This window comes from Cygnus atratus, chromosome 1, assembly GCF_013377495.2.
Source record: "Cygnus atratus isolate AKBS03 ecotype Queensland, Australia chromosome 1, CAtr_DNAZoo_HiC_assembly, whole genome shotgun sequence".
In the NCBI taxonomy this organism is placed as follows: Eukaryota; Metazoa; Chordata; class Aves; order Anseriformes; family Anatidae; genus Cygnus; species Cygnus atratus.
In genome coordinates this window covers 89,529,606-89,548,041 of record NC_066362.1, presented here as the reverse complement: position 1 = coordinate 89,548,041, position 18,436 = coordinate 89,529,606, and the positions used below count along the sequence as shown (strand labels likewise).

The 18,436-nt window shown below is 43.0% G+C and overlaps 1 protein-coding gene across 2 annotated transcripts; it reads left to right on the top strand.

The window, feature by feature from the left end:
• The first annotated feature begins 5,226 nt into the window (after positions 1 to 5,226).
• Positions 5,227 to 17,973, top strand: TAGLN3 (transgelin 3). Of its 2 annotated transcripts, none has more exons than XM_035540565.2 (6): positions 5,227 to 5,837; positions 6,932 to 7,047; positions 7,494 to 7,675; positions 8,550 to 8,724; positions 13,573 to 13,675; positions 17,832 to 17,973. In XM_035540565.2, the coding sequence occupies exons 3-6, from the start codon at positions 7,496 to 7,498 to the stop codon at positions 17,971 to 17,973; spliced, it is 600 nt and encodes a 199-aa protein (XP_035396458.1). In that variant the 5' UTR covers positions 5,227 to 5,837; positions 6,932 to 7,047; positions 7,494 to 7,495. The 2 variants fall into 2 exon arrangements, with proteins under 2 accessions (XP_035396458.1, XP_035396459.1); XM_035540566.1 differs by lacking the exon at positions 17,832 to 17,973 and adding an exon at positions 13,829 to 13,916.
• Positions 17,974 to 18,436: the final 463 nt, after the last annotated feature.

Below are 18,436 nucleotides of genomic sequence, written 5' to 3'. Positions count from 1 at the left end.
TTGTATTTTTTTTTCTTTTTGTTGTTGTTGTTCTGCTGTAACAGCATTTAGGTTGGGAAAAGCAGCCTGACTGGGTTGACCCAATTGTTGAGGATACAAAACTAAAGCATCAGTTGCTTAAACCTCAGCATTACCAAAGCTTAATCTTAGGCTGCTTGGTTTGGTTTTGTTGTGCTAGTTGTATTGTAGATCTCTGTTTTCCTTACTTTTCTGCTTGCTAAATGGAGATGAGTGATAACATTTACATTACAGTTACAGACAAAATTTGCTACGTACAGCATAAATGCGAAGGCTGATTATACTTTCTTAATTACAACAGTATTTGAGGTGGTATATTGAGATTCAGTGAGTGCTAGTGCCCTTCTTTGTGCTCACCGCTTAATAAATTCAGTATCTGATCCAAATGCTGACAATTTCCAATGTGAACATGAGGAAAATGGCTGTGCCTGCAACCAGAAGTACCACTAGAACTACTAGGCAAATTGACAGGAAGAAGTACGTCTACATAAGGTCTGCCTCGAAGCCACCTCTTCATATTTACAAAGTATTGGTACTTGAGTTGCAGGCACAGCATTTTCCTCGTGTTCGTGCTGGAAACTGCGAGCATTTTGGTCACTGCCAACTTACTGTGCTCAAATGCCTGTAAGAAGGGATAGATGATAACCGGTGTGCTCCAACACGTTCTCTGTTTCTGTGCTGATGTTGCAAAAGCTAATTGCAATAACAGAAAGTCTGAAGAAAACTGATGTTATGGCACAGCTTTCTTGCTATAGCACTCCTGAAACCACAGGGTTTCACATCCTACTTGTGACCAGCTCTTGACCTATCAGGAAGTCTTAACAGTCTTGGGTAAAGTAATATTCACAGGTTAGGGTGTTGTTCTGATCCTGTTTGGTACTATGTTTGTCACCCGAGTTACTGCCTGTGGCAACTCCTTCATTTTTGCCATTAGATGCCTGCATAGTGAATTCTTTTCAATGATAGTCATGTTTAAAAATAAGTATGTCTCTCTTTTGTGGAAATGCTGTATTAAACTTGGGTGTTACATATTTGGAAAGTTTTGCATAGTGCAAATTATTAGAAGCCTTTGAAATGAATTATGCTCTGGGTTTATTGGTTTTATTTTTAATGGACATCTGATTTGCTGCCACATACAAAGTATATTTTATGAATATGTAACATGCAATCAGCAATAATCTGTGTTTGCATAGAATGATTGGAGTCCTTCATGCTTTCAAATTTCCCAGTATAAGTGATTCTACCTTGTGGTTCTTGGGGGACTGGTTTTCTGTGCGTACCTTAATCTACAGTTCTTAATCATTTTCATTACTACACTTAGCTTAAGTTGTTAGCACTTTCATTGTCTTGCACTTTTGGTAGGTCTGAAAATGACTTCTGGGCTCACCTGTCACTGAGTGTCGTACAGACATGTTGGGACTGACACTGCTCTCACAGCACGTGGAAGCTCTAGACACCAACTGAGCAGCACAGCTGCTTCTGTTGTTGATTTTGATCAAACAATACTAGTTGAATAAGCACCTGGAGGTGTTTTTCTTACACGTAAAGCTCAAACTCCTGCTGAGGAGTTAATTATAGTCATTCAAGTTTCATGAGTAAAAAACCAATCCTTTACAGTTAGGCACAGAATGTTGGTTACCCTATAATACCAAAGATGCAAGTGCTATATTTAATTTAAAAAAAAAAAGTATCAGCTGACATTCAACTGTCCCTGGACTTTAGCCCTTAGCACCATTTTTTTTTCAGATCTGTTGCAAAATCTGTGAAACTACTTCAAAGTTGTCAAAGTTTTATTTTGCCTTCTGACGGGAAGAAAATGGCGAGGCATTCTTTTGCATGTATTTGGAATTAAACTGCAATAGACCGGTATGTATTGAAAGAGTCTATAAAGCTTATTAAACTACTTTCCTAATAAGCAAGTGCTTTTGGTGTCTGTATATATTGGGCTGTGCTAATGCAACTTTGTATGCATGTATTTTTATCTTGTCATGTATTTGGCTTGTTCTGTGTGTTACTTCATTTCGCTTTGTAGTGCAATGCAGCAGCTTTTGTGTGTGTGTGTGTGTGTGTGTGTGAATTAAATGGTAACATGTTCCATGTAGTTTCAGTTTAGGCAGTTTATCTTGTCTTGCATCAACCCTGAATATCAACAAAGCAATGCTCACAAAAAGTCCTGGCTGGGTAGGCCTCGGAGGAACTGCCTCCTGCTGTTTCATTTTTATGTTAATTTTGATTACATGCTTTCTCCTGAACACAATTACTCAATGGAGCAAAGAGATTTATGATACCCTGCTTTTCTTAGCAAATAAAAATGTGCTAGAGAGAAACTTTCAAGTAGCCATGTCTGCAGCTGCTCAAACATTTTCAGTGCTCGAGTGAGACTGCAATATGCTGTTAAAAGGTTTTCTGAACCAATGCAAGAGTGGAGGAAAAAAAAAAAAGCCATAAGGAATAGTAGGATTTGAACTTGATTTTTAAGTGTTACTCAGTTGTGCTGTTAGAAACAGGCACCCTTCAGAATTATCAACAAAAAAATATATATATATGTTAAAGCTATGTGTTTAAAGATGACGGTTTCCCTGGAAAGAAAAGAGGATTGTGTGTTTGAACTGTCTCTAAGATAAGCAGTCTCTGGTTTGGGCTGATGTAGAAATTTGGTCAGATGTGTAAGAATGTAGAATTTCACTAAAGCTCTGTGCAAATTCAACAGCTGTAATGGACACGTACACAAATGCTAAAAATCAGAGCGCCATCTCCTCGTTCTGCCTTTGTTCTCAAGCCCAGCTCCGACAGCTAAGGTGGAGGGAACTCGCTATTCTGTCTGACAGCAGGCAGGTTGCCACCTACATTGCTTTAATGCCACCGTGTTTGCTGGGGGAAGAGACTGATGGCTGGGAAGAGACGGAGATGAAGGACAAAAATATACTGCTCACAGATTTACTGCTCCTAGGTCAGCTCCTATAACACAGATTTACTTTGCTGCTGTAGGACCTCATCTCTCCGCAGTATGTTTGCCTAGAACAAGAACGTTAATTATAGCCTTGGATGTGTTAGGCATAAATCTAACTACAGGCCCTATTACAGTGTAGTGGCAAACTCGACCTTGTATTTCTCTTCAAGGCCCTGCATATGTATGGTATACGCTCTAGTGCTTCTACCTCATTAAAGAGAAACGGGAGAAATGCAGCAATCGTAGCTTGTGATCTCCTCCCAGGGTTGTGAGGAATAGGCACATTCGCAGCCTGCTGCAGTGTCTTGTGTTTGGCAAGGGGATCTGGCTAGCTCTGCATTTATATTTGGAATGAAAAGCAAATGACAGCTGCTGAAACTTCCAGTCACTTGGTTCTGAAACTAAACTACAGATTTAAAATGTTTTTCGGCTGGCACTTAAAAGGTTGTGCTTTTTTTGGGCCTTCTGACCTGCCCGAAGTTGTCCACTTGCCTCCCACGGGGCAACGTGAGAAGGTCACTGCTGCCCGTCGGGGTGGAAGCAGGTGCCGGTGTCTGTGGCAAAGGTATGCTGAGCAGCAGCACGCCTGGAGGTTGGAGCGATGTGAATGGCCTGGCCGGACTGTGGTCCTGGGAGAGCAATCCCTGAAGGACACCGGCTGTCCAGGATCAGCTGGGCCTCAGGAGAGTCCTCTTCTTTGCTCCTGTTCGGAGTAGGGCTTGCCTGGCAGAAGGCGTGCCAGAACGTGCTAGTCTTTGGATACCAATTCTAGAAGTCCCTGAAATCTCTAATAATAAGAACAGAGCATGTTTTCAGGGGATTTCTTCTGTGTGTGTATGGCAATGTGTAATTTTCAAACTAAGGTAATTGTCAGAAGGTACTGGTTTTGCTGGGGGCAAATAAAAAGATGATACGATGAACTGTGTTGATCTTCTTTCAAGGATTATGTCGATCCACTGCAAGACTTAAAAGATCCTGAGAATTAAAATCAACAATTTGCCTCTAAGGTCACCTAAATTGAAAATGTTAGCAATTGCATCCACAGGAGCTGGTTGCCAGTGGTAAGTGGTAACCACTTCTGGTCATGGCAGCCTGAGAAGATGCCTTGTTCTGCAAATCGAAGCGTCAATGCATTCTGTTCTGTCTCACAAATAGGGAGGTCCTTCCTGAATTATTTTGCTTTTCATCCCAAATTTGAGCTATTCAAACTATGCTTCAGAGACTTGCCTTCGGAGCTGTCGAAGTTCTTTTGCAGATGAAAGCAAAGATACTTGCTGAAGTTAGCCAGCATGTTGAGTCTTTGATGCTCTCTAGATTTTGGATTTCAAATGAATGGTAAAGTTCTATTCGTTTTATTTATTTATTTTTTATTATTATTTTTTTTATTTTAAATTCATGGTGTCCCCCAATTCTGATATCTCTGCCACCCAGTTTGCACAGTTAAAAAGATGGTGATATTCTAATAGCTTCTTTTTTTCCTCCAGTCTCATTCTTCTGTATGACATATCCAGGTATCTTATGCCAGAGCAAGGCCATGAATGAAACCAGGAGTCTCCAGAAAACTTCTCTGTCCTTGCAGCTCTCTGAAAAGGCCCTGCTTTTGCACTGAGTTCATATTGATCCTTATTGTCATCTGTGGAGGAGTTTTCCTTATTTTCATTGTTTACTCATCAAAGCCTGCATGAGCTGGGACATTACTTAGAATCTGGGCTTTTTTTGTGACTGCTAATTAACATTAAATAGTTCAGGCATGGGAACACATCCTGTACAAACTGAATGAAAATATACAAGATTTCTAATTTGCAGTTGTATTATAGGACCTACTAGTTAGCCAGCTTTTAATCTCTTTACTGTGTCACGTTGCTTCAGAATCAGTTTAGTTCCCAAATCGACGTGTCAGGCAGTAACCAAGTGCGACGCACTGCAGAGCTTTTAGTAAATTGTGTCAGCACCGTCTCTTTTAAAACCAAACTCGTTCCATTGTTTTTCCCAGGGTTGATGACACAATAACAGGCTTATGATTTGATTACTTATACTTTGAAAATATTGGTACGGGACTGGCGTTTCTCCAACCCTCTGCAGCTTTCCTGGTTTTCAGAGCCTTATTAAAAATTGATATTGATGGCCAAGATGGCTTTTCAGCTGCCACGGTACGGAACAATCCCTCGAGAACAGGTTGCGTAGCCAACATCTGTGAAGGGGGAGACCTTTGCTCTGCAGCTTAGGAGAGTTAAATTACCCACCCCTGTCCCCAAATCAGAAAGGGGGGCAGAGGCTCATGCAAAGGGGCATGACTTTCATGAAATCTCATTGCTGGTGAGCACCAAGCACCCCGATGTGACCAGAAAGAGACAAGCCATCTTGGTAGCTCCCTTTTAAACAGAAGAATGCAAAAAGACTTGAAATTACAAAATGTAGTTTCTTGTTCTTTGTGGGATGGCCAAAGAGCACTAGGCCCTTAACCATTGCTTGAAGGGGAAGGCCAGCAAATTCACGTGTTTTTGTTTACTGTTGCAGCTGTGGTTTATTCCTTCTCCCATCTTCAGGCCTGGTTTGCCCTCTTGGTCCCTGTGCATTTGCTGAGCTTCCAGCAGTGCATGCTCTGGGACAGAAAGCGCTCAAGTAATGGCCTCGTCACGTAACATGCTCCAAGTTATGTAATCAAGTGCTTCACAGGGGCTTAAAACTGCCGGTGCACAGAGGAGAAAGCACTAAATGAAATGCCTGTGGAAGACAACAATGAATTAGGACATCTATTAAATATTTCATCTCTTGAGTGTTCTCAAGCTCAGGAGCACCCCAAGCAGTGTAAATCTGAGAATTCATGGTCTTAAAATGAAGAAGTAATGGATGAGGAGACCATTATGAGGTAGATATACAAGGAGCTGTACCTCTTTCCTCCTTTTTTTTTTTTTTTTTTTTTTAAGGCAGCAGCAGGCATTTTGTTGGCAAAGCTGACTGTGAATCCACCTTGGGTTTATCGATCTCCTTTCATACCCAGCTGAACATGATTCATTTGCCAAATAGGAGCCATTTCGTAGCTGGGCTGATGTGGATGAAAGACATTTGACAGCCTGGTGCAACTCAGAGAGGAGCAAAATGATTTTGTTTAATAAAGAATAAATCTGCATAAATGGGACCTGAAAAGAAGTCTCTTGTCTTAACCCTTTCCTTCCCTCCCCTCCCGGCACTGCAGTGGTATAACCAAAATTTAAACATCCCTACATGGCCAGAGCTCCCTCGCTATCACTGTAGGTATGCTGACTCATATCAGCAGAAAATATGAACCTTGTGCTTTGCAGAATGTTTGCTGTTTTTTAGTGATTCTCCTTTGGTTTTAATGGTTTAACTTGTTTTCTTGGGATGCTATTTAATAGCCTAAAAAGTGATAGAGTGATGGTAATATTCTACTGCAAGCTTTCTCTTCCTTGACTTTCAATCCTATTATCCTCTTGTTGAAACTTTTTATGAGCACTTGAGCAGGGAAGAGGAGAAATTTTTTTTCATATGCTAAGCTTGTTAGCATCTTGATGCAGAACAGGGAGAAAAAGGGTTTGCTTCTGCTTTGTGATTAAAAATCCATGAGATGTGTACAAATTTCTGTTGCCTTTGCTTAACAGAGCATCTGGTGAAGTCCCTCTGTTTGTACTGCTATCTATCAGGCACTGGGATGCTCGATGTAGTTTGGTTTGATACAGACTAGGTGGAGTGAAACTGAGTCTGAACAGCTCAAGGCTGAGAAAACACGCCTGAGAGCGGGCTGCAGATGGGCAAGATAAACAGGCTCCCCTGGCTGTGACTGAGTAGGCAGGCCTCTTTATGGCTCTTAGCAACGCCCCTGCTCTGACCCTCCTCATATGTGAGGGAAATCAAATCAATACACCCGTCTTCAAACCACGATGCTGCAGCAGCAGCAGGGCATTGTGGCAGTCTTCGTCTCTTAAATTCGTTGTCGCCTTTCAGCTCGCCGATCTCTGAATATCCATCCCTGCATCACTGCTGAAGACGAACCTGACTGCATCTCTGAAAGGATTCCTCGGGCTCCCATGTATAACCTCCTCCTTATTGGCAAACATTAGGTAGGCGATTTTCAAGTGCTTCTGGATTTGCAGGCAGCTTTTAACATTGATCCGAGAACCCTATTGTATTCTCTGTAATCAGAGTGCAAGCCTCTCTCTAAAACCTTCCCTGCTTTAAATCTTCCTTTTCATCTTCTGTGTTTGTGGTTGGGCTAGGGGAGTGTATTTCTGTTTTTTTCCTTTTTTTTTTTTCCTCTCTCTTTTTTTTAATGTTGTGGCTGATGTGTGCTTTTGGAAAAGGATATTCCCCCCCTTGGTCCCTCCCCTGTTCTGCAGAACAGCTATAAGAGGTGCCATACGATTACCTTCAGTGTCAATGAACAACTGTTCGACTGCCTAACCTATAGGGCAGGCTGTTCACTCTTTCATTCTTTAATTTTCCGGTGCCTTCTTCAAAGCTGCAGACCAGGATCTTACCCGCTAACTAAGTTCCACTTTGGTTCCAGAGATGGCTAACAGAGGACCAAGCTATGGCTTAAGCCGAGAAGTTCAGGAAAAGATTGAACAAAAATATGACCCGGAATTAGAGTCCAGGCTGGTGAACTGGATTATTGTACAGTGTGGAGAACAGATAGAGCACCCTCCTCCTGGAAGGCAGCATTTTCAGACCTGGTTGATGGATGGAACGGTAAGCGTCCTGTCTAATTCTGCATCTCCATGACTTTATGTGCACAGTGAATTTGTATTTATTATCATGTGTCCTTATTTTCAGTGTTCATCTTGGCTAAACTGGTCTGTGCTCATGGCCAGTGCAGAAATGTGTATCTTAGCATCTGAGTGATGCCCTTTTGACTGGGCATCTTAATCTGGGAAAATAATTATTCTACCAGTGTACTGGGATTAGTACAGTGCTTATGATTCCTGTGAGTCATGCACATTATATATGAGTATGACTCATTCCTTCAGAGCCTTTTCTCATGCAGTTAAATGAGATCTGTTTTTAAAATCAGATGTACAATTTTGTCTTCAAGAAATAATCATTGTCGACATAAAAAAGCGGATGTAGAAAATTTGATGGACTGGTTTATGTCATAACTGTTTTCTTGTTTGGGAATCATTCTGTAGCTAAAACGTCGTATTCTGTTGGTTTACTGAACAACAGGCAGATGCTGCTGTTTGCAGTGGGCTGTAGGAATACGCTAATCATTGAATCTCTGCCAAAGTGACTGTAACAGTATTTCAATTGACATGGCTTATTTTTTTGGCTCAGGCATGTGGTTTCTTCTCAGTCATTATATAACCTTTACCAGTGATTGCTTTGTTGTCTCTAGCAGATTAGGATTTATTTGGTCAGGCTATTGCCATCAGTTAATGAAATCTCTAATGCATTTCTAATATACTTTAATTATTATCAATTCTCTTCTTTGTTTTTGATCAAAGAAATTATGTCCCTGACAGAAACCGGCCAGGTCAAAAACATTTTGCAGCATCGTTTCATGTGCAGAAATTGCCTTCTACTTTGGTGACTTCTTCCTACTTCTGTTTCTGTGTTTCTCTCTCAGCTGTTATGCAAGTTAATAAACAGTTTACATCCAAAGGGAAATGAGCCCATTGCAAAGATCTCTGAATCAAAAATGGCTTTCAAGCAGATGGAACAAATTTCCCAGTTCTTAAAAGCTGCTGAAATCTACGGAGTAAGAACAACAGATATTTTCCAGACGGTGGATTTGTGGGAAGGTAAAAATAATAAACTGGAAGTCAGTTTGCAACCTTCATTTTACTTTGCTTTGATGTGTTGTAATGGTGCATTTTGTCTAAGGCATATTCTCTAATATAATTATCTTTTGTTTCTGTTTGCCTTATCTCATTACCGTGTTCTTCCGGTGGTGCATTATCTCCTCTGAGAGATTTATATTACCCTGAGGGCATAATGGAGCTTTTCCAAGCTCATGTGTTATCCAAAGGCCCATCATTCTGACAGACATCTGCAGACCTAATAAAACAAATGCTCTCTGTGCTAATTATTTCCAAGTAAATAACTTCTAATAGCAAGTACGGAAAACCGTTATTTTGTGACGACAAGCTTTTACTGCAGTTTTCAAATTATAAGCAAAGCTCAAATTAGAGCTATAAAATGCATTGCCAGGAGCAGATATGTCTCTGTAGAGATAATGAGGGCTCATCTATGACTAGCGAGAAGCAGAAACCACTGCTATCATCATGTTAGCTGAGCATCTCTCTGCAACAGTACAATCTTTCTAGAAAGGTCACTATGGCAACAGCAAAAAATCTAGAGTGCCCCTGTAGCTTTGTAGAAAGCCAGGTGAAGGTTCTCTCCATCCCATGCGCGGAGTGTGTTCCAGCTGCAGGAGAGCTGAGTCACTTCTGTTGCGATGCACCCCTTCCTGGTGCTCTAGCTAAATACACGCTGTATCCTGCATCTCTCTGGGTAAGGTGATGCAAAATGCTTCGTGTAAGGGCTCAGAGCAAAGACAGCACCAGGGCAGAGAAAAGCAGGTATGCAGAGAAGTGAAAGGGGGAGAAATCTGCCAAGAAAATGAAATGGTGAAAGGAGGAGAACAATCCATGGAGAAAGCTGGTCAGTATAGTTAGTGCAGGAATGTATGTGGAGCGAAAAGAGTGGGTTCTGTTTCCACAGGCTGTTGGGATATGTGGAAAGATCACTCCTCTGAAGGACAGCTCAAGGCACAAAGGACAAGGGAGCTCTGTGCAGATGAGTTAGAGGGGAAGGATATGCTGACAGCTGGCATTGCTGGGATCTGTGATGTTCTCAGGGTACCGGATTTACTTGGCAGGTCCCACCTTGGGCACAAGGGCTGGATTGTTTCTTCCAGGTCAGTGTTTTGTGTTTCATCCAATCCACCTTTAAATGAAGGGATTTTTACTTCCCTGGAGTAACACCCTTCTCCCCAGCCTGGCAGGCTGTTGAAAGGGAAACTCCATCTATCTCGTGAAGGATGATAACAGCTCATTTCAGAGATTTTCCTTTGCTGTCATCTGCATCTTGTAATGGCTTTGCACAATGAAAATGAAAGAACAATATGCTGATCTTTATGATGAAAAGCACTTGCTTTTAAGAGAAAAAACTCCTCAAGGTGGTAGCTCTCATCTCATTTTCTTGCTTTCCCTCATCACCTTTCTTCAGCAGATGTAAGGGAAAAAACCGGTAACTTCCAGATGCCAGAAAGTCAAAACACAACTCAAAACCCAGGAGTGAGACATACAGGACTTTTCTCCAATGTTGTTTTAGGACTTCCCAAAACCAATGTGCGTCTCCTCGCTTCCCCATTCTCTTTGTATCCCTCCCGCTGCTCATTTCAGTGCTGAGATGAAACAGCATGTCTCTCCAGGAGTGAGTCCGTGCGAGCTTCTTGCGTCTAACCATAGCTCTGACCTCTAGCATCTGTGCTGCCTCGGGGCTGGAGCAGCTGAACCTGGCTGCATTAGCTAGACAGAGAGGATGGTATCTTTTTCACTGTTTCATAATTACAGTACTTCTACGCTTCATAAAATATTTCCAGGCCACAACCTGTTTAAAAAGAGAGGGGACATCAGTGTATGTTTATAGGGAAAGGAAATTACGTGTGTCTGACAAAACAGTTTCTCTCTGGCACTGATTGTTTTCTGAGATCTTTTGCTTTGAGATTCTTAGTAATGATTAATGAAAATGTTTTAGTATGCAGTCTGCTGTTGGCTGTTTCAAACTCACTCGGTCCGTCTGTTGTATTTTTCTTCACCTCTGTGACTTCTCGGTCCAAGAGAGCTGTCACCTCTTTTGATCCTTTCTTAAACGTACCGGGCTGAGCAGCTTTCCCTAGTCCATGCCCAAGAGAAGGATGTTCGCTGTTTTTTACAAACACCTCCCAGGTATGTTTCCACATGGGTAAGAGGCAGATGTAACTCTGGATGCTTGCCCAGCCTGCACAAAGCAGCATTTCGGGGATACAGAGCAGAACAGTTCTGCCTCTGTGGGTCCGGGCCTTTCCCTTTGTGTGCCTGGAGAGGAAGGCCTTCAGGCCAGGTTTCCCCCAGAGAGAGAGGGCACCCCAAGAAAGAAGTGACCGGAGGCCCCCTCCTCCTCTACAAGACCCTGTATGAGGCTGTGCCATTCAGAGCACACCACGAAGGACGGGATGGTGAATGTCACAAGACGACAGAGACTCGGGGTCGTTCCTCGCCCGCAGCATCTGTCACACGCATCGCGGGGGCCCTGCGAAGCGGGGCCTCGGCCGCTGCTTTGTTTCGTCACGTGGCACCAGGCTCCTGCTCGGGCCCTTTTTCCCCTGCTGCGTCTCCCCCTCGCTGCTGACAGATAAAGTGGAGCGTGGAGCGTGGGGGAGGCTGCCAGATGGCTCCGCCGGGCTGATCGTGATGTTTTGCTACCCGTCTTTTGTTTCTCTTTTTTTTTTTTTTTTTGTCTCTGTGTGTTCGCCATCATTATTCAGCTCATTCACTTTCAAATCCTTTTTCTACATCCTTTTTCATCCCAGTCAGTTACCATGCTCCTCATTACACGGGAGGCATCCCGAGGACGTTATGTGTGGCATCTGTTACAGCATATGGTACATCCCCTGCTTCGGGCAGCTCTGAGTCCCCGCCTCACGCTGTTCCGTGTGTGCCTGCATACGTGCGAGATATCGGGCTCTCCGGCGGCCCTCTCTGAAGCAGGGACCCCATCCGACACAGTCTGCATTGACAAACACAGCAAAGCAAGGACTCTGGATGGCTGACAATTTGTTTTCTGCACACATGGTCCCCCGCGGAGAGGATTCCTGTAAACTTTAATAGGCTGTATGACTGCCGCGGTTGGAAGCTGCTAGACGTTTTCAGCTTTAGGGTGCCTCCGTCACCTCAGCCAGTGCTGTACACACTTAGGTTTGTGTGAAATGGAGCCCTGAGATTCATCTGCCCACAATCAGGGCTATGTGTGCCATAAACACATAGTCACTTTCCTGTGTGCTCCAGCTAGTCTACGATGCTCTTCATTAATATCCATCCACTGGAGGTATTTCCGAAGTCTGTTGTCATAGTCATGTCTTGAGTATCACGTGGTTTGTGTGTTTTTGGGAGTAACTCATTTCCTTATGTGAAGAACTTGCACTCAACATCAGATCCGTTAACTAGAAATGTGATTTCAGGAAAGAGGAAGAACTGAAAAAGAAAGGAAGGGAGGGGAGTCGTGGAAACAGTAAAGGAGGCATTTCAGAAGAAGGGAGATGCAAAAGATGTATGAGACAAGTTCCGATAACTTATCACCCGTCACCATTGGATAGACATAAGTCAACTCCTAGTGAAGCTGAGTTGTTCATTTTTGCTAGAAAGTTTTCCAGAAGTTACCCTGTTTGGACTGAGTAATGAGTTAGAGTCTGCCTGGTTTTATTTGCTGTTTTATGTTCTCTGTCCTTTTCTCACCAAGTGGCAAAATGCGGGAGAAGAACCAAGAAAATAGGAAAAATCTTCATTTTTAAAAAAATCACTTTTTTAATTAATTGGAGGAATCAACAGAAGATACTGATGCAAAAGGAAAGTTTATTTTTTATCTTTATTTTGGAAGGAGGGACAGGAGGCGTGGATACAATTTTTTAAAATGAAAAAAAAATGTTGGCAGTGGGAATAGCAACCTCTTTTGAAAATACATTTCAAGGAGCCATCTTGGAAACTTGGTGAATTTTAGGGTATTTGGAAAGCATGCATCTAACCAAATGATAGGCAAGTTCACCCCTCCCACTATAGATGGGAAATTATCCCCTGAGAAGTTTTTCTCTCTCCACTGTTTTTTGGGGGAACCCGAACAACTAGTGGAGACCAGACATGGAACTTTTACTTGGCTAAAGATGGGGTGAGCCCTGACTTCTCAAAATGAGGAATGAAGTGGGATTAGGTAAGGTGGGAGAATGTGGAAGGATAGTGAAAGTCAGGACTGGAAGTCAGGAACTGAAGGTACATAAGTGCAGAGCATCGACTTTTGGCAGCCTGTGAAAGGAAGCCAGTAGGGAGGATTTGGGGAGTGATTTGAGGAGTAATTTGGGAAGGGCTGATTCAAGTTATCTGCACAGGACCTCTCCAGGACTGCCAGGAATTCTGTCAGCAGAGGGACAGTCTGGAATTGCTGGTGGCTAGATAGTGGGATTGGTTTACAGGTGGAGAAACTGAGGCACAGAACAGTTATTTGCCACATAGCTCTCCTTCAGCCACGTTTTACTGAGTGTATTACCATTCCCTGTATGCCAAAGTGACCTCTTCTAAAGACAAAATTTCTGCCAATGCAATTATCTAGAAGGACTTAAAACAACATGGGGGAAGGCATTTAAATAGCCTGGAAGCCTGGCAATGCCTGAATAGTTAAGTTTTGCTCTAGCATGATCCCTCTGACTTTTAACAAGCTTTTGCACGTCAGCACCTTCATTTGAGCAACTCTAAAATAGCATTTATAATGCTGTTAATGTTGTTGTTCAGGGGAGCCGAGGGAAATAGTTAATACATTGGATGATATTGTTTGTCAGTGTGCCAAGCTATTTGTTGTGCAAGGATTTCTTATATTGTTTTCACTGTTTGGCTCTCCAGGGAAGGATATGGCAGCAGTGCAGAGAACCTTAATGGCCCTAGGCAGTTTGGCGGTCACCAAGGATGATGGATGCTACAAAGGGGATCCATCCTGGTTTCACAGGTAACACCCAAAGCACAGCTTCCCAGAGCTGTCTTCCATGGGAAGATGGTAATGCTCTCTATCTTTAGACTATGAAGAAATTTACTGGGGAAGGAAAGGAAGAATCTTTCCACCATTTCCTTGTAATTCAGAGATTTTCTCTCTGGACTCTAGATGAGGAAAACAAATACCCAACCAGGCAGCAGCATTTTCTGCCTTTCACTGATTCCCAGCTTATCAACACCACTGTCAGGACCATGCCTAACCATACCTCGTCGGCCTGAAGTTATGCTAGGGCTGCTGGGGAGGAGCCTTGTGGGAGCAGTGCAGTGCGTCCATGCTGCTGCCTTTTCTCAGGTAGCCGTCTTCATCCCACCTTTTGTGTCCCTCCTGCCCTGGGGCTGGGAAAGCACTTTTGGTACCAGGACTATGGAGCTCCTCGCCTATGGCTCCAGCTCTGGGTTCCTCCTGGAGGCAGCCCTTTATATCGAGGCTGCTAGGAGGCTGTGTTGGCATGGATGTCTGTGTGCACACATGGGGACCCTACTGGGACTGCACACAGGGAGGAGTGCAGCATCCCACTTTGGGGATATTTGCAGCACATCCGTCTTGCTGTGCGAGGTGCCGACACTGATCGCTGAAGAGGCAAAATTTTCTTATCCCCTGACATTATCCCTGCCTCTTAGTCCTTAGAATGAGAGCAATAAAACTTAGGAAATTCAGCCACCAGTTTCGATGACATTCATCTGTTTAGCAGCTTCAGCTAATCTTCTATATCCATTTATGAAGAAAAGGGAATTAAAGTGGCAGCAGCTGTGCAGATGTGTGTGTCCTAAGAGTAGCTGGCAGGAAAGGTGACATTTTGCCCCACATCAGATAACATAAAGCCTCATGAAGAGAAGGCTGTCTTATATGTCAGCAAACCCCCACATGGAGAGACATGCTGAGAACATAACCCTTAACCTAGCAAAGAGCAGACAAGGAGCCTCTTTCCATTTTTTCTTCAAACCTAAATTGATTTCCTTCCCTGGTCACTTTTAATCTTGTGGAGTAGCACTTATCTGGGAAGAATTCTCTGTCTTGGCTAAGATGTTTATTTGCTCTAAAGCGCCATTTAGTTTGGCTCGGAAGGCTGAGAAGAAGGACAGGAAGAAAAGGAAATCTTCCCACAGTTAGCCCTCCTGCCCCACAGGCATGGTATTGAAATGAGATTCCTCCATCCAAGAGTATTTCTAATACTGAAATGACTGAAGCATATTAGCAAAAGAAGTGCTGCCTCCTGGTCATCGTTTTCTTTGAATTTTCTAATGTCTAGGTGAGGATCAGCAAAAACAAAACAAACTTCACTTTGTCTTGAAGCTTGAGCTGGTTCAATTGAGGCTAAAGGAAACTTGAATTTTAGGTGAACAAGTGAAAACTCCTATACATTCTTCATATGAAATTAGTTTAAATTTACATAATACAGTCCACAAAGATTTGTATTTACTGAATATAATTGGTTTTAAAATTCAAATCCAGTTACAAGCTTTAATATAAACCAGACGTGAAATCACTATGACCCAGACAGGCTTATTTGTTTTATGTAACTACAACAAATTCCTACATGGAAAAATTAATTTTAATCTGGGCTCTTAATTGTGGGTGGGAAGAGTTTTTTTTGGCGTAATTGGAGACACGATCACCTCCCTCCTCCCCTAGCTGTCTGCCCTGCCTGTGCTGTATGGATAACCAACGCATATGTACTGCAGTCCCTGAAAGACTGTTTTGTAGCTGCTGCCTTCAGGAAAACTGGTGTTATTTCTATAAGGAAATAACATATGGCAGGTCAGGAGCTGTTTTCTGAGTAGCTTAACCACCCCTTCAGGCAGACCAAGACCCTCACTACCACCCAGTGTTAGTCATGAGTCAGGGCTGTCAGGCTGATCCTTAATCACCTTAAACTGAATTGAAAGATGTCAAGATGAAGTGAAATAAGAATATCCACGCATGAATCTGCAGTGATCAAGATACCCCCACACTTGGGCTAAGCTTTTAAATTTCCATTGCCAGTGTCTCTCATGCCCACTTCCATTGGGCCTGGTTGTCCTTTCCTTGTGTGTCCTGGTGAGCTTTGTGGATCCACAGCTGTTTATCTTGTGGGTTGGCAGCCTTGAGCGCTGATGCAAAGCTGGCATAAGAAGTTAACAAGTCTGTGTGGTGGTATCATGTGCTCACGTGGTGGTAAGGGTGACGGCAGAGAGGCCAAACACAGCTTGTAGTAGTGTGAGGCTTTGAGGGGAGTAGGCTTGCCCTCACCTGCTTTTCTACAGTGTCATTTAAGGCCATTTCTATTAACTTAAAAGCAAATATTAAGTACATGTTGTTATCTGTAAGGTCATAGTAGACTAAGGGTGGTGCTTATGATCATAAAAATAACACTAGATGATACAAACTGTACAAATAATCATCTTTTATTAGCCTATCCAGACTTCCTTTTGGTTCTCTCTCTCTCTCTGATATCTTATTTGCAATTCTCATTTCCTGATCATAGATAGTTACATATCAACTTTCTGGGGAATTACTCCTTGGCACAGCTGAAAAGTCTGTGAGGGGAAAAAAAATAGAAAGTGTTCCTGGGATTTTAATTAAATAAAGGCAGACGCAGCAAACCTGAGATTGAGTTAAGTCATAGGAGTAGTTCCAAAAACATCCTCTCTCGGAGATCCTGGCAGTGCTTCACTGCCTGTGTAAGGATTCTGGAAAAGACATTTAGCAGCAGGGAGACAGGGTGGCTTTCTGAGGTGCACCAAGTCCTGCATGCCTCTCTCCAGAGTGGCATGCTTTCTGGGAAGAGCTCTGGGCCTGAGATCCTGTGGTGGGCCTCTATAAACCCTCGTATTAGTCTGTGCATTAACATCAGAGATGCAATGAAGAACAACAACCAGTTGGCTGGTTGTCTGTGGCTGTTCCTTAACTTTCTGCTTTGCTTTCATGAACGTGGGTTCCTCTCCTGCGATGTCCTGAACGCCCTGAGCCCAGCAGAGAGCTTAAGTGCTCTTCTGGACACAAGCCATGGCGCTCAGCACAGTACTGGACAGACCCTCACGGAGGATGGCGTTGATGGCTTGCAATCACAGCAGACACCTAATCTAGCATTCCCATCTAGTGATGGGGTGGGGAGAGGAGGGGAATTGCAATGCAATGCCGTATTGCGGGGCAAGGTGATCCCAAGATAAACAGACACAGCAGGCAGACAGATTGTACCTGGGTGGGAGCTGACTGAAAGCCTCCCTCCCTTTGGGCCTCGGCCGCAGCAACAGACTGATCCTCCTCTTGTCTAAGTGGCTTGTTTTCCCCACCTTGCTTAAAAGAAAGATTAATCAAGTACAAACTTTTGTGCTTAACAGAGGCTTGACAGCCACTTCTGTCCCCAGAACTATTTTGAGGGAAAAGAGACTCCTTTTAAGGTCCAACAAATGTTCATTGATCTAAAAGGCTTTTGAGACCACTAGGACCAAACAAATGTGGTCAGTGCATTTTGACAGAAGATAAAGGACTGGCATACAGTTAAGACACAGGTGCAAAGGCCAAAGTCTTTAGAGGAGAGAGATCTGGAAATGGCAACAGGGCAATTGTTCTGTCCTGCAGGCAACCATCATCCACTCTTGTGAAAATGAGCAAGTCACTTGTCTGCCCCATTGTTTCTTTGTGTACATCCAGCTCGCATTTACTGCACTGAAGTGAATTATGCCAATGTATACTGTTGCTCTGGATGGATATCAGACTGTATTACTGCACAGATAAGTGTCTCAGTGATCAGATCCCACAGACCACAGCTTTTAAGAGCAACAGGGCATAACACAAACTTAAGCCTATTATGAGTGTTTTATACAGCATTACATAAATATTTTACCTGTCACAGCTGCTGGGGAAGCTATAACCCTGGGGGTCTTGAGTAAGAGGTACAGTGAAATTCTGAAGTAGTGTGGGTTTGACTAGAGTATTGCTTCTAACTGCAGGAAAGCAATTAGCGCAGCCAGTATTGTCTGCCCTGTGGGATGGTGCAAATGAAGTATTGCATTACAAGGGGAACATCTGTTAACACGAGCCAATTTCAGATTGCTTTTCACGATCATCTGGGCATCTGCAGAATGACCGCATGTGTGTGTGTGTTGCTTTTTTGTGTGCATCTGGACAGGAAAGCACAGCAGAATCGACGAGGATTTTCAGAAGAGCAGCTTCGTCAGGGACAGAACGTAATAGGCCTTCAGATGGGCAGCAACAAAGGAGCTTCACAGTCGGGTATGACAGGCTATGGCATGCCAAGGCAGATTATCTAAAAGCACCTCTGTCTGTAGAGAAAACACTCCTTCTGCAGCATGGTCTGTTTAACAGAAAAACAAAAAAGAAAAAAAAAAGAGAAAAAAAAAAGCTCATTAGTTCTCTTTCTGCCTGGTTTTTCATATTTAACGCTCTCTAAGATTTGAGGTATTTTTGGTTTGGTTTGTTTTATTTGCAGCCGCAAGAGTTCATCTAGGAACTTGAGTTTTCGTGGTGTTGTGTGTCAGTTCACAGCACGTGCGCACTGCTGCCTCCTACTTTTCACTTCTGAACTATGCAAAGACAATTATTCTGTATTAATTTATTTGCAGTGTTATCTTCCATGTTTGTCTCACACCACTCTTGTATCTCAACCAGTAACCTCGTTCTTCAATTCAGTGATGATATTGTTTGACCTAAGAATAAAGACATTAAAACACATCTCAGACTCGTTCTTTAAAGGAAGTAAAAGCAATGCAAACC